The sequence below is a fragment of the Vombatus ursinus genome, unplaced genomic scaffold, assembly GCF_900497805.2.
Source record: "Vombatus ursinus unplaced genomic scaffold, bare-nosed wombat genome assembly UNPS02014801.1, whole genome shotgun sequence".
Taxonomy (NCBI): domain Eukaryota; kingdom Metazoa; phylum Chordata; class Mammalia; order Diprotodontia; family Vombatidae; genus Vombatus; species Vombatus ursinus.
Window position 1 is genome coordinate 7,756,882 of NW_020954579.1, and position 23,688 is coordinate 7,780,569.

The 23,688-nt window shown below is 46.3% G+C and overlaps 2 protein-coding genes across 6 annotated transcripts in view; one reads left to right on the forward strand and one right to left on the reverse strand.

The window, feature by feature from the left end:
- The first annotated feature begins 6,515 nt into the window (after positions 1-6,515).
- On the forward strand, positions 6,516-10,076 carry HIGD1B (HIG1 hypoxia inducible domain family member 1B). Of its 5 annotated transcripts, none has more exons than XM_027872841.1 (4): positions 6,516-6,582; positions 8,573-8,708; positions 9,269-9,403; positions 9,928-10,076. In XM_027872841.1, the coding sequence occupies exons 2-4, from the start codon at positions 8,609-8,611 to the stop codon at positions 9,990-9,992; spliced, it is 300 nt and encodes a 99-aa protein (XP_027728642.1). In that variant the 5' UTR covers positions 6,516-6,582; positions 8,573-8,608; the 3' UTR covers positions 9,993-10,076. The 5 variants fall into 5 exon arrangements, with proteins under 5 accessions (XP_027728642.1, XP_027728638.1, XP_027728641.1 ...); XM_027872837.1 differs by lacking the exon at positions 6,516-6,582 and adding an exon at positions 6,945-7,700 and having other exon boundaries at positions 8,502-8,708; XM_027872840.1 differs by lacking the exon at positions 6,516-6,582 and adding an exon at positions 6,945-7,700.
- Positions 10,077-10,730: 654 nt separating this feature from the next.
- EFTUD2 (elongation factor Tu GTP binding domain containing 2) overlaps positions 10,731-23,688 on the reverse strand; it is a 45,856-nt gene continuing 32,898 nt past the window's right edge. The window contains exons 12-28 of the mRNA XM_027872835.1: positions 23,323-23,386; positions 22,544-22,634; positions 20,080-20,215; positions 19,186-19,313; positions 18,535-18,728; positions 17,594-17,705; positions 17,055-17,195; positions 16,376-16,477; positions 14,772-14,854; positions 14,215-14,301; positions 13,787-13,913; positions 13,465-13,552; positions 12,833-12,951; positions 12,494-12,588; positions 11,808-11,961; positions 11,597-11,704; positions 10,731-11,242 (exon numbers count right to left, since the gene is read on the reverse strand). Of these exons, the coding sequence (XP_027728636.1) occupies positions 11,147-11,242; positions 11,597-11,704; positions 11,808-11,961; positions 12,494-12,588; positions 12,833-12,951; positions 13,465-13,552; positions 13,787-13,913; positions 14,215-14,301; positions 14,772-14,854; positions 16,376-16,477; positions 17,055-17,195; positions 17,594-17,705; positions 18,535-18,728; positions 19,186-19,313; positions 20,080-20,215; positions 22,544-22,634; positions 23,323-23,386 (1,925 nt within the window). The 3' untranslated portion in view covers positions 10,731-11,146. The remainder of the gene's footprint in view (positions 11,243-11,596; positions 11,705-11,807; positions 11,962-12,493; positions 12,589-12,832; positions 12,952-13,464; positions 13,553-13,786; positions 13,914-14,214; positions 14,302-14,771; positions 14,855-16,375; positions 16,478-17,054; positions 17,196-17,593; positions 17,706-18,534; positions 18,729-19,185; positions 19,314-20,079; positions 20,216-22,543; positions 22,635-23,322; positions 23,387-23,688) is intronic.

Below are 23,688 nucleotides of genomic sequence, written 5' to 3' on the forward strand. Positions count from 1 at the left end.
CTTCCAGATCTATGAGTGACATTGAGCACAGTTACTTCCAATTGAGACCTAGGGGAGGTGGGGGAGGAGAACTTTCTCAGACTCCCCTTCCCCACCTCCCCTAGGTCTCAATTCCTCCCTCTTCCCAGCCTCAGTTTTCTCATCTGTACAATAAAGGAAATGGAATTTTATGGCCCTGTAACAAGTTGGTCCCCCTTCCAAATCTGTCAGTGATTCTATATAATCAGACCACATAGGAACATAGTCTTTTGGGGAAGGATACTAATGAGCTGTGGCAGGTACACAGAAGAATAGCAAGAAAGGTGAAAAGATTCAAAAGTGTGTCACCCAGGGATCATTTGAAAGGATGGGAGACTTCAAATACTTGAAGGCTTCAAAGTGAAAGGAAGGGCAACTAGGTGGCAATGGATAGAGTGCTGGGCCTGGATTCAGGAAGACCTGAGTTCAGACACTTATTAGCTGTGTGGCCCTGGACAAGTACCTTCACCCTGTTTGCCTCAGTTTCCTCATCTGTCAAGTGAGCTGGAGAAGGAAATGGCAAACCACTCCACTATCTGCCAAGAAAACCTCAAAGTTAGATATGACTGAAAAAAAAAACCAACCCTCAACAACAAAAAAATGTGAAAGAAGGGTAAAACTTGTTCTGTGTGGCTCTTGAGGGGAGAATTAGGACCAGTGGGTGGAAGTTACAGGGAGGCAGATTTCCTTAGAACAGAATAAGCCTCCAAGAATGGAATAAGCTACTTCATGAGTTAGTTGGTTTCTCTATCACGGGAGATGTTCAAAGACCACAGTACAGCTGGTCAGTGACTGAATCAGAAGTAGAATCCAGGTCTCTAACTTCCCAGCCCAGGTCTCTTTCAATTCAATTTAATTCAACGTTTACTAAGCCCCTACAATATGCAATAATTCACTCTTCTTTTTATCCCTTTTTACTGGTACTTTATAGGTAAGTGGATTGCTCCAGACACACAGCTATGTGCTGTTCTCTCCAGAAGAGTGTGTGAGTACTCTCTCTGTGTTCCACCTACCGGAAGCCTGGAAAAAGAACTTCCACCGTCCAGTGGAGGGACTACTGGCCCCTCTGCATTCCAGCTGTGGGCTGGGGGGGAGGGGAATCGATGTTATGAGAACCACATCACTACACATTCACCCAAGGCTCCAGGCAGAGCAAGATCAAAGGCTAGTTCTGGAACTGAAGAGTCTCTCTGGGACTCTGGGGCTTGGGAATTTCAGGGCCAGCTCACTGACTCCATTGCAGTCACTGTTTCCATTACGAACACTGGGGCTCTGCCTGGCTGGAGAACATTCACAGAGGGTCCTTTCTGTCTGAGGGGCAAGAAGCAAAATGTGGGATCTTGGCAAGCTTCCAGGTGGGAGCCAGGAGCCCTGTCTGCTGCAGGCTGCCTCCTCCAGATGAAGGGAATCGGTTTACAAACACACTTTGATTATCTGTGGAAAAATAATAACCGACATTTACATAGATTAGTAAGTTATGTAAATACTACAGTTATTGTTCTTCCCATTTTATAGAAGGGGAAACTGAGGCTGAGTTTAAGTGGTTTGTCCAGTGTCACACAGTGTCTTAGACAAGCTATAAAGCCTTCCTGACTTTCAAGTCCAATAATTTTTCCACTATATCAGGTTACTTTTCAGTCAAGGAAAGATAGGCAAGTATAGGGAACTCCCAGGTGAGAACACTCCCTCTACTGATGCAGTTAGGTACCTTCTCTGTGATTTACATTCTTTGAGAGTTGCCTAGAGCAGGTTAACTTGCCCAAGATGGATGTCTCAGAGCCAGGACAAGGGAGTATAGAAGTCCCAAATTTCAGCTAACCTAAGGGAATTTCTTCTCTTTGCCTCTTTGGGCCTCAATTTCCCCATTTGCAAAATAGGAATAAAAAATACCTGCCATTACCTACCTCATAACTTTGTAAACCTTAAGGCACCTTAGAAGTGTGAGCAACAATTAGATCTAGCTCCAGATGACTTTAAAATGAAATTTCTTATACAGCATCAGCCCTGAAGTCAGGAGGACCTGAGTTCAAATGTGGCCTCAGACCAAACACTTGACACTTACTAGCTGTGTGACCCTGAGCAAGTCACTTAACCCCAATTGCCTAAAAAAAAATCTCTTCCCTGACCACTCTGCCCTTGCAGATGAGGGGACCAGAAGTGGGGGGCTGGCTGATTGATGTGAGGAATCTGTCAGAGCTCTCATTCATACAAGGACATCTTGTCACCTCCAGCATGTTAATGTGGCAGCCACAGATACAGTGAGGGTAGGTGATTTTTGTGGGGGAAGGGTGGCTGTATGGGGGAACTTTTGGGCACAACTATCACTTTATAAATCAAAAGATAGCCAACAAGGAGAACTTTGCAAACAAACGATATTCACAAAATAGCAGAGGCAAGTGGTGGGAGTCCTGCAGTTTCTCATGTGGTCAAAAATGATCCCCTCCCTTGCATACTACAACATGCCTCTTCAGCGCTGATATTGCTGGTACCTTTAATGTTCTAATACTCACCGGGTCAATTCTAGAGTCACCTCATATAATAGCGCCATGTCTTTTCAAATGTCTCCATGGGTTCCACTGGGGCTGCCTAGAGCCATAATATCTTAGAGCTGGAATGGACCTTCAGGGCCATTAGTTCAACCTGCCCCATTTTACAGGTGAGAGGCTGAGGCCAAGATAGGTGAAGCAATTATGCCCTCTCCCCCTCCCCCCATACAGTTAGTGGGCAACAGAGCCTAGGTTTCTTGAATCCAGTACTGTGTGCAACCTCACATTTAGAGGATTTCTAGAAGGAATGGGCAACTAGGTGGCACAGTGTATAGAGTGCCAGGTCTGACATCTTCCTGAGTTCAAATCTGGCCTCAGACACTTACTGTGTGACCCTGGACAAATTATAAACTGTTGGCCTCAGTTTCCTCATCTGTAAAATGACACGGAGAAGGAAATAGCAAAATCACTCCAGTATCTTGGCCAAGAAGACGCCAAATGGAGTCACAAAGAGTCAGACACAACTGAAAAAGAACTCAACGAGAGGCAGTATAGTATAGTGCTGGCCTCAAAACCAAGGAAGACCTGGGGTCAAGCCCCATCTCTGACATTCTAGCTACGTGATCCTAGGCAAGTCCCTTGACCTCCTCTCAGTGCTCTAGGTAACTAGGACTTTTAACATTTCAGGGAAGGTGCCTACCTGCATCACCTAGGAGTTCAAGTTCCCTTAACCCAGGAAATCATACATAGGATGGGCCCCATCCCCTATCCAAAGGTTCATGAAAACAGTTCCTGGTGCAAACCTGTGGCCTTCAGCAATAGTCTTGGAGAAATATTAGGTCAAAGTATTTGGAAGGGTTCATGCCCCGGAGAGGATGAGACCCTTTGAGGTATCTCCTCCAGGCTCTCAGCATTGTCACTTCATCCTGGAATGTAGTTTCCCAGGCTCCTCTTCTCCCTTCTTCTTACTTAACTTCCTCTGGGTACAACCTGGTATTTACTCCCATTCCTCCGGCTGGACCACCTCTCCCAAGTCCTAGGGTCCTCCAGCTCCTACTCATTCCTTCTCCCTTGTGTGCTTCCCTGGGACCTTGGCTCATGGCAGAACTCGTGCATCTCTCTCTTTTCTCCACCACACACTCCCAGTCTGGCCATTCTGTTCCACAGGGCTTACATACTGCACAAGTGACATAGATGATACTGACACCAGCCATCTCAGCCCTGCTTGGCTGCACCAACCATTAAGAAGTGATAAGGGCTGAATAATGGAGGAAGCCAATGCAGAAGGGCCAAGAAACATGAGTTAAGTTAAAAATGGAACCGACCAAGGCCACCTTGTTATTCCTATCTGTTCCTTACAGATTTTCTACTTCTTTCTTCCCTTTCTTCTATCACTAGAATAACTAAGACCTCCTAGGGCCAACGAAGAAGGAAGCTGGTCTGTGACCGTGGGAGAGACTGGTCAGACTCCTCTACTTTTCTATACTGAAGTCTTCAGTTCTAATCTTTTTTTTTTTTCTAAATTGTTCCTGACTTTGATTCTACATTCCCCAGCTTTCTCTTCTCCTGGCAGTGTCCTCCCACTGCCTGTCCCTTTAAACTACTGTTCTACTCTCTTACCACTCTCACCCCATCCCAGGTTTCTTTTATCCCCCTAGCTCTAGTCAGTGGAACTTCTAACCACTCTGTGGCCGGTGTCCCCTTAAGTACTAGCCAGATTTTTGACATCTTACAGTTCCATTCTTTCCATCTTTGGCCAAACTCTGTGTGATTGAGTGAGTGTGTGTGTGTGTGTGTGTGTGTGTGTGTGTGTGTGTCATTTTATTCCAAGTTCATATCCTGAGTTAGCTGGTCCCAAGTTGGGTGAGTAGTATCCTCCCTCTGGTAAACATCTAAATTGGATTAAATCATCAAGGTTGGAGGGTGGGGGTGGAGAATGAGCTGACTGGTCCTGTTCACCCTCTGCACATTCCAAGTGTCTCCTCCAGGGGAGTTCGGTGTAGAGTATTGGAATGGGGGGGGGACATGACCTCTGCTCCAAGCTTTCCCATAGCATGTTTATCATACATAAGAGAGCACACTGCTTTGCATATAATACGTACATGAGTTCAGTTCATTCAAGTGCTCCCTCCAATAGTGCTAATTTTGCTATGAGTTTACAACTCATTCACCCCCTCCCATTTGTCCCTGTCTTCTCCCAAATCCTCACAATTTATCCAACATGCTGAAGCCTTCCTCAGGGTCTTTTGACATTCTATGGGCACCATTACAACACTCAGCTTGTATGTTACCCCTCAGCTGATTTTGCAACCAGCTCACTTTCTTTGCCATCACATATTTCTCCAGCACACGGGTCATTGTTAAGAGTGTATTGCAACTTACTTATATCCTCCATGTGCATCTTTTCCTTTTCCTCTGGGCCATCTGTCATTTTGATCCTGTGGAAATCATGATGCTCCATGATTTACAGCCATACTAGTATCTTTAATTGTGTCAAGTGAGACATAAAACAGGAAGACACATCTCCTGAACTTGTTCACCTTTGTCCCACACAGGGTCTAAATAGAAGGACTGACTGCTTATAGGTACTTAGGCCCTTCACACAGTCCTGTTTGCAGATGACTTTCACGCTTTTTGCATCCAGTCCCAGAATACCAACAAGACCACTATAATGAGATCCACGGCCACTCAAAGGAGGCCATTCTAATAGTCCACACATGGAAGAAAAGAAAAAAAAAAGATTACAACAAAGGGCTAAAGAATGCCTATTGCAGAGATTCCTATCTCTGCCATATTTAGGCTGTGTGACCCTGGGCAAATCACTTAACCTCTCTGTGTTCCAGGCAACTATGACTCTAAGTTGAGAAGAATGTGACAGTGTGTGTGTGTGTATTGGGGAAGAGTGATATTTCTTCATACAATGAAAATATACCAAATATACCAATGAAAATCATGGGTCTATTCCCCATCTGTTCTGACATAGTTGAATGGGGCTGTCTATTACAGTGTTAGTCCATTGGTCCCTATACCCTGGACAGGGACAGACTGCATATGGACACTGATGTGGGCCCAAAACTGAGTAGGAGCAGAGCAGCCTAGGTTGTATTGGGAAAACTGCACAACAGGATCCTGACACAAAAGCTCATTGGCATGCCAGTATACTCTCAGCAATGTGAACTCATTATCAGATAATATTTGTGTATCACTTAGCACAGGGCCTGGCACATAGCAGGTGCTTAATAAATGCGTGTTTCTTCCCTCTCCGTCTCCCCTGTGACATGATTATCAGTGAGTTAAAATAGCATCTTTACTTGGGAAGAAGTACATTCTTAAAAGTAACAATGCTGAATTTCTTTTAAAAAAAGTTTTGTTCTTAATATCTGGTGGTCTAAGACCTGACCTCTGCCCTCCTGAGTCCCCCCGCCCAATATTAATGTGCAGGAGTGAAAATTCATTTAAGTAACCCTTCACTGGACTAGCAACAGGGACTTGTGGGTTTCATACTTAGTTTTCTCCCTGGTGGACACACAAATACCATGTCCTTTGTTTTGGATTCTTTTACTTGGATGCAACCTTATCCTGCACACCTGTCCCTACATCCTCACTCTGTGACTCAGTCTCCAACACCTGACCCTACACAATAACAATCTCTTTCAGGCATACAGCACTACAGACAAAGTGCACTCATATCCTTGATGTCATCTGATCTTCATTAGATGGAACAGACATTGAGAAAAGTTGGGGGACTTGTCCAGGCTCGCTCTGCTTTCCATGGGCTGAGCTGGGACCACAACAGCCCATGTCTAAAGTCCAAAGTTCTCTCCGCCAGTGTTCTTCCCCAACACTTCCTTGGCCCTCTTGGTATAAGCCTTCCACCTTTCTGGTCCCCCTCTTATTGATCCAGAGCCCCGAGGGAGGATCCCCATCTGGAGCCTCTCCCGAGGTCCCAGATGATGCAGTTGGGAATAAGGGATAGAGGAAAGTGTGAGAGAAAGAAAGAGGCCAGTTCCCACAGACCCTGGGGAGGAGAGAAGGCCCAGGAGATCTGCAGTTGACTTCCTGTCCCCTGCTTGGAAATGTAAGCCTACCAGTTTTTTATGTTGGGTCTAGGGAGGGGGTGGGGCAGGTTGGACGGCTCTTTCTAGGCTTCGGAGACAAACATCAGGCTTTTGGTGGACAAAGACAAAGAGACTGGAGATGGAAGAAGGGAAACCTGGGGAATTCAAGGGTAGGGACAAAGGCATCTGGTGGAAAAGGAAATCTCTATTGGCTTATATGCTCAACGATCATTTTATTGGTAGGCTTCCAAGATCCACCTTTCCATTTCCTTCTCTTGCTAACAAAGGATGATATTCATTTCCTATAGATTCCTAGGTTCTATAGCCAATCCTGACAGATGCCTGCCTTGGGCTCTGTCCAGCTTTCTGAAACCTGTCCATGCATTCCTTTGAAAGGTGAGAGGGTCCCAGCTGTTCCTACTTTTCCTCCCTAAACAAATCTCATGGGCCAACAGGAGTGCTGGAGGAGATCAGATTCTGAGGAGGTCCCTTCTTTCCCTTTCCCTATTCACAGGGTAATTAACTCCAGCAGCTGAATCCACGACCCCCCCAGGTGACCATCACATTGCCCAGGATCTCCACAGGAGAGCTCTATGGCTAGGATCCATCAGTAGTTCTAATGAAGCACAGCTGAGGGTGGGAAACTGAAAGGCAGGGGCAGGAAGCTGTTTTGAGAGCAGCTGGCCTAGTGTGCCGTGTCCAAGATCATATGGCTGGGAGACGTGGCCTTCTGTAACCAGTGTCAATTCTGTCCACTTCCCTTCCCCCAAACACATTACATTTCCCATTTTACCCTTCGTACGAGGTGGGCTGGCTCTGCTGTAATCCTTATGTGTCCATTGGTGCCTGAAGATGAACCAGGATGGCCTAGGTTCCTAATCACTGCTGCTTCCATCTGTTCCCAACACTTTTCAAGGCCTGGAGTTCCCAGAGCAGATTGGGCTGGGGGCGGGGGGCACGCATGGGTTAAGGCTAGTGTTCCATTCTTTTCACTCTCCTCCCCTTATTCACTCCAAAATCTCCATAAAACCCAAGCCACTGTTCCCCTGACCCCAAAGTACTAGCTCATCTCCAGTTCTGAACAGCTTAGGCTCAGGCCCAGATATCCACAGTCCTCCCTTTCACCATCAACACTAAGGTACGTGCCACTATGCTAGGGTTTCCCTGTGCTGGAGCAGCCCTCTATTGTCCCTGGAAGGGCAAAGTTCATCTGCATCAGCCCCAGCTCCTAGGTCTTTAGAGGTTCAGATTCATCAAAAGTTGGATGTTCTGATGGTTAGAACTGGGGAGCCACGCATCTGTTGCCTGAGACTATGGGTACTCCAGCAGAGGTTAAAAAGAAAAAAGTCAAGGGACATTGGTTTTACTTTACTTTCTTTCCACCACTTGGCAGGGAGTAAAGATTGGGAGAGAAGCTGGAGTAAAGGGGCAGGGGGAAAGGTAGAAGGTGAAAGTATAGGAAGCAGGGGAAAACTGGTTCATTTTGACAGAAAACAATGTATAAACATATTCAAAACAGCATGTAAATTATACCTGATTAAAATGCTGAGTCTCTCTCTCTCTGATACTTTGGCACAAGGGCCCCTATCCATGCTACTTTCAGGTCCAGTGGGATCCATAAAGCTCCCTATTCTGCCCTCCCTCCCTCTCCAACCCCCTCCAATGACTTCTTCCAAACAGCTTGAGATCACAATCTCAAGGAAGGAGCTGAGGGAGAGGGAGGGGAGCAGGGGAAAAAAAAATCATTGAAAGGAAGATGAAGAGGGAGAAGAAAGTCATAAGAAGGGAGCTGTAGAGAGAGATAGTTGTCGAATGCAGAAAATAGCAGATAGTGTGGTTTGGCCATCTACTGAAAAGTACTTGTTGGTCATTCTTCCAGAGAGGTGGCCCTTAGCATGAGAGGTAAGGAGCCTTAGCTGTCTAACCCTTCTTTTTCCAGCCCAACAGTCAGGTGAGAGGAAGAAACAAGGACAACTTCAAGGATTCTGATTGTGGGAGATGTCTTTTCAGGGCAGGGCTGGGGCGCCAGCATCTAGGTCCAGGACCATGTCTGCTAAAAAGGACTGGTGGATGCCACCTGAGGGCGAAGGCGGCGTCTCTGATAAGTTACTGAGGAAGACCAGGGAGTCACCACTGGTACCTGTGGGTGAGTTGCAGATGGGGATGGGGATGGGGAAAGTAGCCAACCAAGCTCTTGGAGGCTAGGGTCCAGATAATGAACATACCAACACCATCCACCGAACAACAACCAGCCCCTAGTTGACCAGGAGTATAAGCAGAAGGACAGAGAGGGTGCCGAGGGACAAGAGGAAGGAGTGTTATACTGAAACACTGAGTAACAACGGAATTGCCAAGGGGGTGGAAGGAAGAGAGAAACCAGCACACAAACTACAGGGTTGGTTGGCACACAGACTCTAAGAGTGAAATTATATGAAGGGTCAGAGGAGCTAGCACCGATCCAGGTTCCTGGGGGGGCACCCTAAAAATAAACATGGAGAATCAGAAGAAGCTCTCAGGCAACATGGGGGCGCTGGCAGTGACTGGAATAAGATGTAAGGGTGTGTTTGCTGAAGTGAATTAAGGGGATGAGGTGCAGGGTGTTGTGGGGGAACAGAGGGGAGAGTCCAGAGTCAGGCAAGCTTGAAGTTCACTGAAGCCCCCTTTGGCTCTGTCCTAACAGCCTGGGGGCACGCTTTCTTTGCACAGGCCTGGGGGGCTGTCTGGTGGTGACAGCTTACGGCATTTACCGGCTAAAGGCCCGAGGCCCTCTCAAGATGTCTCTACACCTGATCCACACTCGAGTGGCAGCTCAGGCCTGTGCCGTGGGAGCCATCATGTTAGGTGAGTAGGCATCAAAGCAAGGGCCCCCAAAACCCAGCTTGATGCCCTGATACTTCAGGGGCTGCAAGAGACCAAACTCCTCCAAATCCTGTGGGCAAGGCAGCTTCCCAGTAGGAGCCACAAATATGGACAAGCCTTCAGGGTCCAGACTCGTCATAAATTTCCTCTTTCACACCTAGGCAGGTAGAGCCTGTTTTACCACTCAGGGTGGGTAGGGTGGGGAAATGCAGCAAAGTGTAAGGTTGTTTATAGCCAGTTGCCTGGCCTCCCCCATCGGTCCATCTTCGTCCTAAGAAGCTGGGGGAAGGGATGCAGAGAACGAGGAGAAAGGGTTCGGAGCAGTCAGGTGTTTAGAGCAGCTGCTGTGACTTGGGGCAGAAAGATGACAGAGGAAGCAGAACCCCCAGGGGCTCTGACCTAGTGGAGCTCTGGGGTTTTGGAAGCTGTTCTAACTCCTGGCCAGCTGGAGGGGGCATGAGTACTCTGACCCCAAGGGGCTATCTCTGTCCTTTCCTCTCACACAGGTGCAGTGTACACCATGTACTGTGACTACATCAAGAGAACAGCACATAATGCCGAGGAGAAGTAGGAGTTGTATGGAGGCTGGGACAGTCAGACTCCCTTAAATGAGTCCCTTGTATGCTTCCTTAGAATAAAGTGATTCTGATGATAAGTGACAGTCTGTTCTTGACACAGGGAAGCACTCAAGTAGTTGGTGGTGGCAGCTGGTGTGAGGGCTCAGAAGAATGAGCTGGGGGAGGGAGGGTAGGGGGCAGGCACTCAGGACTTTGGCCTCTTAGCTCACAGGATCATAAAGTTAGAACTGGTGGGGTCTAAGAGGTCGTGTAACATCCCCCCTCCCCATTTGGAGGGGAGGAAGCCCAGGCTCAGCTAAATACTAAGTGAAACAGCTAGGATTTGAACTCGGATCCTTTGACTCGAAATCTAGAATCTTCTCCACTCTACCACAATGCCACTAGGGAGGATTTGGGCACACTGAAAATTTAAGCACAAAGGTAATTCCCGAATCAGGAATCCCAGATTCCTCCCTCTCCTCCCACCTCCACCTCCTTCCACATAAAAACAGAATGATCAGACAGTTGATAGAAATGTTAATTCAAGAGTGGCTGCAAGTACTGATCCCTTAACAGGCTTCCCTGGGCATGAACAGAGAAAGGGAGCCCTGAGCTAGAAGCCTGAGCCAGCAGGACCATCTATGAGGTTCTGTATCTCCTCACCCAAAAGCAAGTACCAGGGTAAATGCAAGGCTGCATAGATCTGGTAAGGGGTAGAAGGAAAGGGATGAAAGGAAAAGGACCAAACAAAGACCAGAATGTTCTGTTCATTTACAAACAATGTTTAGGGTCAAACTTGTAAAAATAAAATTCCATCTAAATCCCAGGACAGGGCTTCTCAAGGTCAGACATTTTCCTTCTCTTCTTCCCCCTTGAGGTTTGAGCTTCACCCCCTCCTTCACTCCCTGAGGAATAGAGCTAATAAGCAGAAGCCATGGAAAGACCTAAGAGGTCAAGTGTTCCTCCCTTCCTGGACAGTCCGTAGAGACAGTTTACTGGCTGTTGAAAAAGTTGATACCATTTCTTTTCTCCCCCTATCCCGCCATCAGCAACTGCAAAGACAAAGCCACTTGGTCCAACACACCAAAGTTGGGCCTCCCAGGCTTTGCTGTCCAGGAAGCGCTGCCCATGACCGAGTATGGGGAGCTGCCAGGAGCATCCCCCCAACTCACATGGGGTAGTTGAGAACCACATCCTGCTTGGCGAGCTCCAACAACATGGGATCATCGAAGAACTTGCTGATGCTCACATCCTCACTCAGACCCTAAGGTTGGGGAAGGAAAGGCCAGAATGAGACCTGGGGAAAAGCTGGTCTGTGCTCTAGCAGCGAGGGGGGAAGGGTGCAACGTAAGCTGGGCTGACACAAAACTCTGGACAAAGCTGCCCGTTTCAGAAAGAGCAATGATTTCTCACAGGGAAAGGGAAGGACTTTTCTGTGTCCCTCCCATCCCAGTAAGAAAGTATCTCCCAGTGCCTGCAGCTGTTAGGAAAGTGTAGAAATCCCACATACCACGAATACCGCTTTACCTAGTGGTCCACTGGGAGAGGAATCCCTAAGAATGGAGACTGACTTTTAGTGAGAACACTGAGTGCAGGATGGGGGAAAGGGAACATGTACCTTCCTACGACGGGTCTTGATCATGAACTCCCGGGCCAGGTGAGGGGCTGGCTGTGGCTCCAGGGGACGGATGACAATGCTTTTATCCAATGGGTCACCAGGTACAATCTAAAACACAGACCATATATAAGAATGGGAAGGCTCCCATGTCCTGGGGTGTAATCCATCTTACCAGAGCCCTGGAAATGTCTCACCTTCCCCTAAACCTCACCTGCCAGTGGTGGAAAACAGACAGAGAGAAGGCTTGTCCCTGGGTGTGGGTCCGGAGGTCAGTTTCAAAACCAAATGAGTCAATAGCTGGGATGAAGGCCTTGATGGTATAGAGTGGAGAGCCTGGGATAGGTGCATCCTGTGTCACATGGCCTCTGAGACAGACAGACAAAAGTTGAGCCCCATGCCCTGGAAAGATGGTCAAGCAAGCACTAACCACTGGCCAACCTTAAATCTACCCCAAACCAAAGCTATCATCTTAAAAAAAAAAGAAAACAGATATTAGACATTAAGTAGAGTGCTCTCAGTGTGCTCCTCCCAGGACCATAAGACAATCTTCTTTAGACAAGGAGTAAGAGTGGGAGTTCAGCTGGAATTAGGGTCAGAGGCCTTCGTCTGAAAGACATTCTTCATCTTCCACCATTCCCCAAACTAGTGGTTAAGGGTCCCTCTCTAGAGACGACCAAGAACTAAGGCGGCAAAAGGTCAATAAGGACTTCTCTTTATAGGCAGCTGGGAAAGCAAGACACCCTTTGCTTGGGAGCCCCTGTTGATTACTCCTTTGGGGAAATTAGCTCAGCATGCTTGGTCTTGAGTGGGGCAAAATGATTCCTCTTCCTCCTTCTTCACTTAAAGCTGGATCACCTCTCACACTGAGTCTATACCTAGGATGCTAGATTTGCTCACCTGCGCCTTGCCAAGACAGTGTAGACCGCAGAGACACAGTCTGCAGGGGCTTGAACTTCCACAAAGTAGTAGGGCTCCATTAGACGAGGGGTAGCCTGCAACAAGGCAAAAGAAAGAAGCCCTCAGCTTGGGAAGAGGTGAAGAAGGAAACCAGAGAAAATGGATGGGCAAGGCCAAAGTGGAAGGCAGGAGCATGGAGTCTCCCAAGGGTTCAGCTCTCCACAGATATTCTCAATTGTTGTTTGGGTTAATTGTCTTTTAGAGATGGACAAGGCATTGCCACCACCCCCTCACCCTTGCCAATGAAGTAACCACAACTCCATTATGCCTGCTCCATACCATAAGGAAGGCAGAATACACAACCCTCCTAGCAGTGGGAATGATCTGGCCTCCTCCCCGGTGCAGTGGTTCCTGGGCAACAACTGCATCCAGGATCTTGAACTTCACGTTTCGGATCACTGGGAATGAAGAGAAATGGGTGGAGCATGAGATGAAGAAGCCAAAAGATGAGAAACACAGTGGTGGTTCAAGTGAGAAATAAAGCAGAATAATTACTGCCCATTGGGAATTCTGCAAAGCTATGCCAGGGTTTCAGATAGATGGCCAGTATCTGTTTCAGGCCTGAATCAGAGATTACATCCTCTCCAACAGTCTGGCAAGCCCAACTACTGTGGCCTGCTTCTTTGTACAAGTTTAACTGGCTATTTCTCTCCATCCAGGACCAAAGCTTGACCTCCCTCCTTTCAGCAGACCTGAAGGGCATCTTCTGGATCTGGAGACACAAGGTACATCTAATTCTAGCCTGTGCCAGGTGAAGGCACTTAGTATAGAATGAATGAGGGAGTTTGGAGCAGGGTATAGGTCTGTCTCTGCTTTTCAATCTGGTCCACTGCCCAGATCTCAGAGGTGGTGAGATGACAGTATTCCCTATTGCCAGGTGAGAGGCCTCTACAAGTAATTAGTGAACTTACGCTCATCACAGAGGGGCCCTTCTCTGGTGCCCCACTGGAAACCTTGGACAATGCTATCCTTCACTGAGCCCAGCAGAGCTTTATCCACCTGTAGAGAAACATGAAGGCATCTCAGCCACAACTCTTACCATTGTTCAAGGGACCAGTAGTCTTAAAGGAGAACAAGAAAAGAGAGATAAACGTGGGAGAGGCCTTCTATTTCATAAGAAGATCTCAAAGCTCTTCAAGGAATTGAGAGAACATTTTCAATGTCTTCTCATCAAGATCTGCCCCCCTCCCCACTTAGCAACCATGAGTAAACCACCCACCAGTTCCCCCGTACCTCTGAGGGCAAAGTGTCGTCCACTAGGATGTTGGGGCCAGTGGCATCAGGGCCAAAGGCCCAGATGGAACGGGCAGCCAGCAAATCCCAGTCATACTTTGTCTGGAAGAACTCGCCTAACTTCTTCCTGGTAGGAGGAGGAGAAAATGGAGGTGTTAGGGATGGCTCCATTGCAACTGGCCTTTTTGATAATACCAATTTTCAGTGGTCTTTCTCAGGAGGATTATCAGTCTTCCTTATCCTCTTCCCTATACATGGGTAGATTATAGGGGTAACAGCAGGGGGATGCTGATAGAGCACTCCTCTGACTATACTAACACCTTCCCCAGGAGGTCAGTATTGATAGAGATAACAGGGGAGCTACTTCCCTCTGCTGCCTGCCCTTTATCCATTCCCCCATCAATTCTGGAACAAAATCCCGTTCCCACCTGTTCCAAGTGATCTGTACCACTTCATTCTCTATGTCCTCTGCCAGACCCTTCTCAAGAGGCTCAGCAATCATGGTGATTTTGTTCCTGTGCAGAAAAAAAATGGGTTAATATGGAAAAATCAAAACAAAGCCAGGAGAAGGGTTACTCTCTGAGTAAAAGGGAATGAAAGAAACTTGGTGATATAAACTGAGTGGCAAAAAATGATTACAGACCAATGAGAAACTAAAGGGTATGAAAGGAGAAAACAATACTAACAGTCAAACATATATTTTGATCTGCTCCCTACTTCTGAAATCACTTGTTTTTAAAAGTAGGTTCTGGGTAAATCCTTAAAATCACCGTAAGACAGTAGGAAAGCATAAAGGAACAGAGGAGAGAACACAGAAATTTGCCCATGGGCACAGGCGCTGAAGGAGATGGGGATACCGACTCTTGCCAAAATCACAACTTTAGAGTCCTGCCTTCTCTCCTATGTGGCAGGAGGCAAAACTGTGCTTGCATGCAAGCTGAAGATATTAGTGTCCACATGAGGAGATATGCACCGCCCCACTTACTTCTTATTAGGTGTTTCAGCAAAACACTTGAGGGAAGAAGTTTCTACCACTGTCTCACAAAATGTGACAACTGGGTCAGCCACCTGGGAAAGAGAAGATGAGCGGTTAGGCAAGGGCCTGCTGGGGTAAGACAGCACTCTCCCACCCAAAAAGAAAAAAGGAGCTCCAGCTGCTCCTCTTAGGAATTCCTTCAGCTGTGCAGAGTAGCAACCAATAACTTACAAAGGATAACATGGAGACAACTGGTTTGCTTGCACCGCCATTAGAAACCCTCAAAAAAGGAAGTAGGGAAGAAAAAGGAAAGAGAAGCAATCCTGTGGTTTTTGTTGTTGTTCAAATCCTAACACTAAAAGATGAGCCCCAAAGGGCTGATAGGATAACAGTGGTGGCCCGAGTATCCCAGTCCTTCTTGAGGTCCTACAACAGTCTATCCCTTTGGAAAGCCAACATCCTCTACTCGGTCAACACCAGAACAAGGGACTGGAGGGAGAACACAGACATTACCAATCACTAAGGGGAACTTTCTATGAAATAGGAAACAGATGCCCAGACAAAGGATAGAACTTGCTTACGAAGATAAAGGTGACTTCTAGGAATTGAAGCAAAATGAAGTGAGCAGAACCAGGAGAACACTGTACACAGTAACAGCAAGATGATCAATTGTGACTGACTGAGCTATTCTCAGCAGTACACTGATCGATACTGGATCACTGGATCTAGAAGATTCTGAGGAACTTAGGGTGAAAAATGTTATCCATCCCCAGAGAAAAAAACAGATGGAATCTGGATGCAGATTAAAGCATACTTTTTAAACTTTGTTTCTTGCTTTTGTTTTTAGGTCTGTTTTCTTTGCAACATGGCTAATATGGAGATACGTTTTACATGACTACACATGTATAACCTATATCAAACCACTTGCCTTCTCAAGTAGGGGAGGGAAGAAAGGGAGGGAGAGAGTTTGGAATTCAACATTTTTAAAAATGAATGTTAAAAATTATTGCAAGGAATTGGGAAAAAATAAAATATTAAAATTAAAAAAAAAAGAAAAGGAAAAGGTGACTTAGGGACAGACCTGGAGTTCTGAAGCCAGCAGGGCTGGCTCCCACTCTCTTCTTGCAACTAACCACTGCAAGCTTGTGATGGGGCACTCTAGGGCACAGCACTAAGAGAACAGAGGAAAATGCCAGCCTTATTCCCACCATAACTCTGTGCTCCCTTGCCCTATCAAAAAGTAGAGTGGGAAATAAAGGAGTGAGGAAAAAGGATAACAGGTATAAATACCACCCAACCAAACTGGCACCAAAAGAGGAACTTGCAAAAAGAGAGGGCTCTTCTTTGCTAAAGATTATCTCAGAAATAAAAGAATTCTTTCTAAAATTTTGCTCCAGGGTCCCAACATTGATATGATCCAAGAAAACAGGATAAATAGGTACAAATACCTTCCCATCAAGCTTCTCTTAGTCTCTCAGACTCCCATCGTTCCCTTCCATCTCCAGTATTTTCAAGGAGCAATATGTAGTTTTCACTGGTGAAAACCAGTCTTGAACTAGAAGCCAAGCCACCCACCAGCCAGGGAAGGCTAGGGAAAAGGACCATGACGTCACCTTGATGTCTATCTCTGAGTACATCTTCCGTAAGTCATGCATCACGCAATCCAGATACAGCTCCCCTGTGCCCAGGATCACATGTTCCCCAGATTCTTCCACCTGAAATACAATAGTTCTTGTAGAGATCTCAGTCTGGGGCTCAACAATGCCAGCAACTACTGATATAATCAGGATTAAGAAGACCAAGGAGGAGGAACTCAATATCCCATTACCCTTGCATAGGGCCAGCCTCTCTTCAAAAGTGACACTTAAGAAGTACAGGTGATCAATTCAAACCACACCTTGGCCAGTTACAAAGGTGATTAGGGTTTAACATTCACCAGACAACACAGGTTTTGAAAAAAACAAAACAAAACAAAAAAAAAAATCAAAACTTTGTCCCATGGTCACAGCCCCAAGCCAGCCTCTAATTCTGTCACAAAAGGGAGTATGGCTAGCTCAATACAACTCAGCAGTTCACCTCCACGTTAAAGGACAGCATTACGTACTTTGGGTAGAAGGAAAGAAAAAGGAGCTGGAAGGCATTCTGTAGCGACCAGGGTATAGAGCAGTATAATCAGAAACAGACTAGCAGAGGGATTAACAGAGATGCCAGCTTAAGGCTAAATTTACTCCTGCTTCTTACAGCACCAACATGGTGGCTATCGGGTATGAGTCTGTGGGGCCCGGGACACACCTTGGTGGTGAGGGACGGGTAGCTCTTGTTGACCTTGCGCAGGCCATCCAGCATCTTGGGTAGCTCGGAGGGGTTGACTGGTTCCACGGCAATCTTGATGACTGAAGTGGTATTGAACTTTAAAGGCCGGAAGATCTGAGCCTGAGATTCAAAACGCAGAGCAGTGAGGCCACCTGGCCTAAGTGGCAGCTAAAGAAAGCTGTGATAGTTGACACAGAACAGAGGATTGGCTCCCCTGAGGAGCCAATATTGGATGTTTTTGCTAGAAGCTCAGATGTTTCTGAGCAGCCTACAAATCTACTTCACATCACAGATCCTGGGGAGTCAGGAGGATCCATAGACAAAGAGAGGGTTCCCTGAGGATACCCTTATCATCAAAAACCTCCTTGTGCAAGGAAAACCAGTGAGGTCTGACCTCGGTCAAGCCAGTTTCAGAGCCCAGGTTTCCTATTAAGTCTTTGTGGCTCGACTAATACTGTTGTCCCCAAGAACCACGTAAATTTGATAACAATCTTGGCAGCTATTTCACAAGGCCCTACCTCCTCATTGCCTCGGGGCTCAGTGATTGTGGCAGTCTTCACAATGGGCTGATCCACACCCTCAATCAAAACCCAGTTGCCTGCAGGAACTCGGTTCACTTCTATGTGGTACCTGGAACCCAACATAAGAATGACAGAAGTAGGGCACATCCAGCAGTAGTTTCTTGAGGTACAACACAGAAAAAGGAACTAAGTGTACTAATTATGTGGAAGCTACTCTCCACTCCAGCAGGCTACTTTGCCTCAGCAATACTCTAGGGAATGTATATATAGATGAGGAATAAGGAAATGCAAGCTGGGAGGTAGACGAAGGGTACTCCAATCAAGGCACAGGCCTCTTGTGGCCTTTAAGCCTTCTCATTTCCCCAGGGCAGCCACCAAAATCAGAAGATGACAGGGAGCTTGGTTACCCTGGGGAGGTATACAGCAGTCACATCTCTGCCACATGACAGACAATGGAGCTGAGCTTGCAGTAAAGGATGATTTTTAAGGTTATAGGCTAGGCCAGGACTGTCAAATTCAAACAGAAACAGGGCCAGTAACCATATATAAGGCCCATCCTTAAGGGCTGTATGATGTAGAAAATCATGTTAGCATTATTTATGTATTACTATATTTTTATTTGATTTATTAAATGTTTCTCAATTCCATCTTAATCTGGTTCAGGCCTCATTCAGGAATGTTATAGGTTTGACACCTTTGGGATGGGCTACAGAAAAGAACAGAAATCCTCCTATAGAGAGGTTTAACCAAAACTCAAAAGCAAAGCCTTTAGGACCAGTGAAGAGGGATCTATACCATGGGAATCAGATAATACAAGTCAAGAGGTTTTCTTAATCACATTATATAGAAATAGACTGCCACCATTTTCCTTCAAGAGAGAGACTCCTCCTTAGACCCTGGAAAGCAATAGTATGGATGCTGGCGCCACCTGGTGGTACCTGGCAACAGAAATCCACAGCCGACCCACAGTACAGATCTGGGAATCCTCTTCATCTTCCAGAGTATAGTTTTCCCCAAGCACCTTCACTGGCTGCCCAGCATGGATGGTGCCACTCAGCACTCGCCCAAAGGCATGAAACTGTACCCCATCATCAGTACTGTACATCTTGGTGGTATGGCACATCAGAGGCCCCTGGTACAGAGACAAAGAAAAGCTGTGTTTATATATGCCCTGCAAGAGAATACAATGCCAGCTTGCTGGGGCTGGGATATGAGTTTTCTGGGCATTGCTCAATAAGAACTCTGCTTTCTTTTGGGAGAAAGCAAAGCTCAACACTACTCTGTCCACAGTCAACAGAAAGACTGAGAACTGAGTGCAGATAATTTCTCCACTTTTTTTTGGAAGAAAAGAACCAGGGAACAAAAGAATGGGTGGGGTTTTTTCTGCCAAAAATATGAATCCTGATGCTCAGCCACCTATACCTTCATGTTATGAATCTACTCAGGATGAGGAATGGCAGAAAAAGACAGAAAGACCAGTAGGAGGGGAGAATGCAGTAGGAGGGGAAAGGGCAGAGGAAAAGCAGGGAGCACAGTGAGAGGGCGGGGTGGGGGAGCAAGGACATTGGCCACACAGCAGGTCTCCTTACGTCAGGATCACAGTCGCTCATGGCCTCACCAAGGTCTGAGTCTACACCGCCAGTGTAAGTATGCTCAATCTTGGGCTTGGCGCCCACCTTTGGAGAAGGTATATGCTGCACACACATATCTACAAAGCCTGTGATGAGAGAGGAAGAGAATGCCATGATGATACCCTCTCCCTTAAGGAAAGCCCACCCATTCAGAGAGGGTATGGAGTGGCCAGCAAACAGGGTCATTCATTGGCCTGTGCAGGGGCAAGGTCATCCTGGTGAGGGGTTACTAATACTATCTAGCAAAAGATTTTTTAAGTTCAACCCAAAGCTCTAGGAAGCTTTCATGATTCCTGATCCAGGCTATTTATTCAGATTATACACTAAACCAGACATCCCATGCTCCCTTCCCTCATCTAAACCTTCAGAATAATCCCTGATCCAACTCCTCTCTTTGAAGCACTGTATTCTATTTCTCTTTAAAATGTGTTTTTTTTCTAGTTTCTCTAATAAACTGTTAGCAGTTCTCTATGAGAATAGGAAAATTTCCCATCTTTATTACGTGTCCCATGTGCTGGGCCAGAATGAGCATCTTGTACCTGCAGGGCACAATTAGTACAACTGCTAACCAACAATATCTGTCCAGGGAGTTTCTGAATCAGTCCATCTAAAACTTGTACCAGGCTATGGAGCCCTCTAAAGAGGGTCACACTTATCACTGCTCTCCCCTGAGATGCAAATCAGCTCCTTGGTGATCTCAAGGCCTGTGGCCTGACGCCATCCATCAAGGACAGAGATGAGAAAAGCATATGGCTGTGCTGCCCCTGAATGTGCTCTCAAAGACGGTCCCAAGCATTTCCACGGTGGGTAGGTGATCTCTAGTATCTCTTGACACTCACGACTGTTTATTACCTGTGAACTCTCCAAAGAACTTTTTGCAGACCAGCCTAAGGAGAGGGCGTATGTTCAGCTTCAGCTCCTCTTTGGTCAGATGGATGCCCAGTTCATCCAGGGTCCTTGGGAGGCTGGTGTCCACATCTCCCACAACCTATCACGACATAAGGTCACTAACACAGTCAGTCGAAGCTGGCTCCAGGATGTGACCCCAGAAAAATAAATGGGCAAGGAGCCCAGGGGTGCTACTGTTTTGCTGTATGAAGTAAGGCCAAGAGGAGGGTCCAAAGGACAATTGCAAGAGTCCCTGGGGCTAGAGCTGCCACCAAGGACGAGTGAAGGGACAGAGAGGAATTTTACTTTAGTTCCCACCCCGATACAGAAACACCAATGTTGGGAAAATTATGGCCTGCTCTGGTGAGAGGCCCTTTGGAAGTCACTGACTGGGAGAGAACCAACCAGCTCTCCCAATGGCTGGTCTTCACTCAAGAAGGCAGAGGGCTCTCAGTGCTGCCACCTTGTGTCTAAAAACAGCATTTCATCTCGGCCAAGCAATCACCCACACCTCTTGGCAGACACATGTGATTTAGAGCATCAGAGCTCTGTGAGAAACCAAAAAAGGTCACTTGCAGTGACCACATGTAGCACAGGGCTGGACATATATCACCCTTCCTCTGGGCAAGGCTGAATCTAAATCATCCCTAGTGCTCTCAGGGTGTATAGGGAGGGTGAGCCTATCAATTTCTTTCATTCCTGGCTGGTCATTCAAAGTTCTCCTACAACATGGCCCCAACTCAGCTTTATTGTGCATGTCTCCTCTCACGTCTTGCGCTCCAACCAAACCCTGCACTCTTATTCACAGTGTTCCGTATAGCTAGAATCCCACAATGTGCCTCCCCCCACCCAATCTCTACCTCCTGACAGCCTACTCATCTCTGACAGTAAATGGTTTGAATGTGGTACAATCAGCAAAAGCTGATAAAGTACTTGCCCCAGGTGAGAGGTCTGAGGCACAGGCGTATGGGGAGCTATCTGGAGGGGACAAGCCTCTCCCAGGAGTACAAAGAGGCTGTTCCGGCCCCCCCACGAGTTCCTTGGACCTTTACCTCCTTATTCTTATCTCCAGGTAGGCAAGCCTCCTCAGGATTACCGAGCACCCCTTTTCAGACAATGGAAGGCCATAGGGAGCCACACTCATTATTGCTGCTGCTTAAATAAATCCACTACTCGATTTTGTACTCAGGCCAGAGACATCATCCAGCTCAAATGCCACCTCTTCTAAGATGCCTTTCTTGATGCCTTCAGCTAGAAGTGACCTCTCCTTCAGCTGAGCTCAGGGCACTCTGCATTCTTTTTTTTGGCACCTAAATTCTGAAATGTACTAATTCATACTTTCCATAGTACAAAGATTTGGGAATGACTGAACACACTGTGGTACATGAATGCAATGGAATATTACTATGCTGTAAAAAAATGATGACTCCAGAGAAGCATGGGAATATCTGAATGAACTGAATCAAAATGAAGTAAGCAAAACCAGGAAAACAATTTTGTATATAATGACAACAATGTTAATGGAAAGAACAACCACAACAAAACTAGTGAAACTGAATGCAAACCACATGCAAAATTATAATGCCCAAGCTTGGCCCCAAAGAAGAAGTATGAGAAAACGCCACCGACCAATTCTACGGGTGTGAACACCTGCATGTAACATCAGACCTTTGTGAAATCAACTAGCTTTGCTGAACTTTTCCCCCTCTTTTTTAATCTTTTTACAATAAGAGATGGTTTTCTGAAAAGAAGGTTATATAATTCCCATTTATATGTCAGGAAATAGTAATGACACAAAAAACAACATTAATAAACACTTATTTTGAAAAGTTTGTGAACTAATTCATTCATTCTAGTGTGACATACCCCAGAAGAGAAAAAAATACCTATTCGGCAAATATTATTGAAGCTTTCTATAAAGCTTTGTCTAACTTCACCCCACTTCATTCTGGGGCTCCCTCAGCCCCAGTAATGAGTTTCAATTATGCTATTTAGCATCTGTTGATAAGTAATTCTGTTTTCAATTGGATCACAAGCTGCTTGAAGACAGGAACTATTGTCACATGCTTTTCTTATTTTGCACACATTTTCCCAGCACAAATAGCTGGTGGTCAATTACTATTGCCTGAATTGAATTCTCAAGGCATCCCACGGGGATTGGCCTCCCCTAAAGGACTGCTCCTTTGTACTCCATCCCATCTTTCCTTCCCATCCAATGGAACCTAGCACACATCAGTGCTCAACAGTTGCTCAAAAGAAAGACCAATTACGATCCTAATAAATGGTAACACTCAGAAGGGTGGAGTTAGGGATGGAGGAAGCCACTCACATGGCTGTGCTTCTTCAGCTCAGAGGAGCAGAGCAGACCTGAGCAGGAAAGGGATGTGAGAATGCGGGAGGACAAAATGACATATCCATCTCGACTCACCTGAGCTAAGATCTTATAAAGCGGCTCTAAGACAAACTCCACAAAGCTCCGCTGGGAGCTGCTGGTTGGGGCCTTTTTGGTAAACTTCCGCCTAAAGGGTGAGAGAAAAGAGAGCTGTGGATACCTCTGGAGGACAGAGTACCTATGATCCAAGGGGTTTTGAAGCCAGTCAGGAGATGAGAGAAGAAAGTAAACACTGTCAGAGGAGAATTCCTGAGGGATTTAGCTTCTGGGGCTGCCCTGGGACCTCTTTACCTTAGGAGCTCAATCTCTGGACTTCACACAGTGGCAGCGTCCTCCTCCTGACTGGCTAGTTGCTCTCAGAACCTCCATTTATAGGAGGATGCTCAGTCCAGACTGGCCTGGCCATGTCTTTGTTCCTGACTCTCTGGGCTTTCTCTACCATGCCCTTTCGGTGTGTATCCACATCTCCTGTCTCCGACCCCCTCTGTTTCTCACTTTCCTTTTATGTGCTGTTTTCCCTGTTGAAATCTAAGTTTCTTGAGGACAAGGACTGTCTTTCTTTCTGCTACCTTGTGCTTAGCACAGTGCCTAGCACATAGCAAGTGCCGGCTGACAAAAAGACACATCATCTCCCTGGTTAGAGCCAATGAAGCCAATCTCATTTAAGAAGGAGAAGAGGAGCAGTTTATGCCATTGAATGCTTTGGCTTTAATCTTTATGAGCTCTCTTCCTCCATGTCCTCAATGACTGGGAGAGAGTCTCAGTGGGAAGGCAGACCACCCCCTGAGGAAAGGGAAATTCTTCAGGTCACTTACGTTTTAGGATTGAAGTAAATGTCACCCCACAGCCTCTTGGCAAATTCTTGGTAATTGATGTCACCTATACGACAAGACAAAAACAATAATCCACTTTCTGCTTGGGAGTAATTGTTTGAATCCTTTAAATTATCACCAATAGCTCCTAAATAAGAGCACCAATAAAAAAGATTTAGAGCAGGGGTACATGTGGAAAAGAGAGACAGAAAGAAGCAACTGCTCCAAAGACAGTGAATAAGAGGCAGAATAAGACACACATTTTTGGGCACAGTCAACATGGGAATTTGTTTTCCTTGACTACACATATTTATTAAAAATATGTTAAACAACATATTTATTGTTTTTCTTTTTTTCCCCCTCCATTAG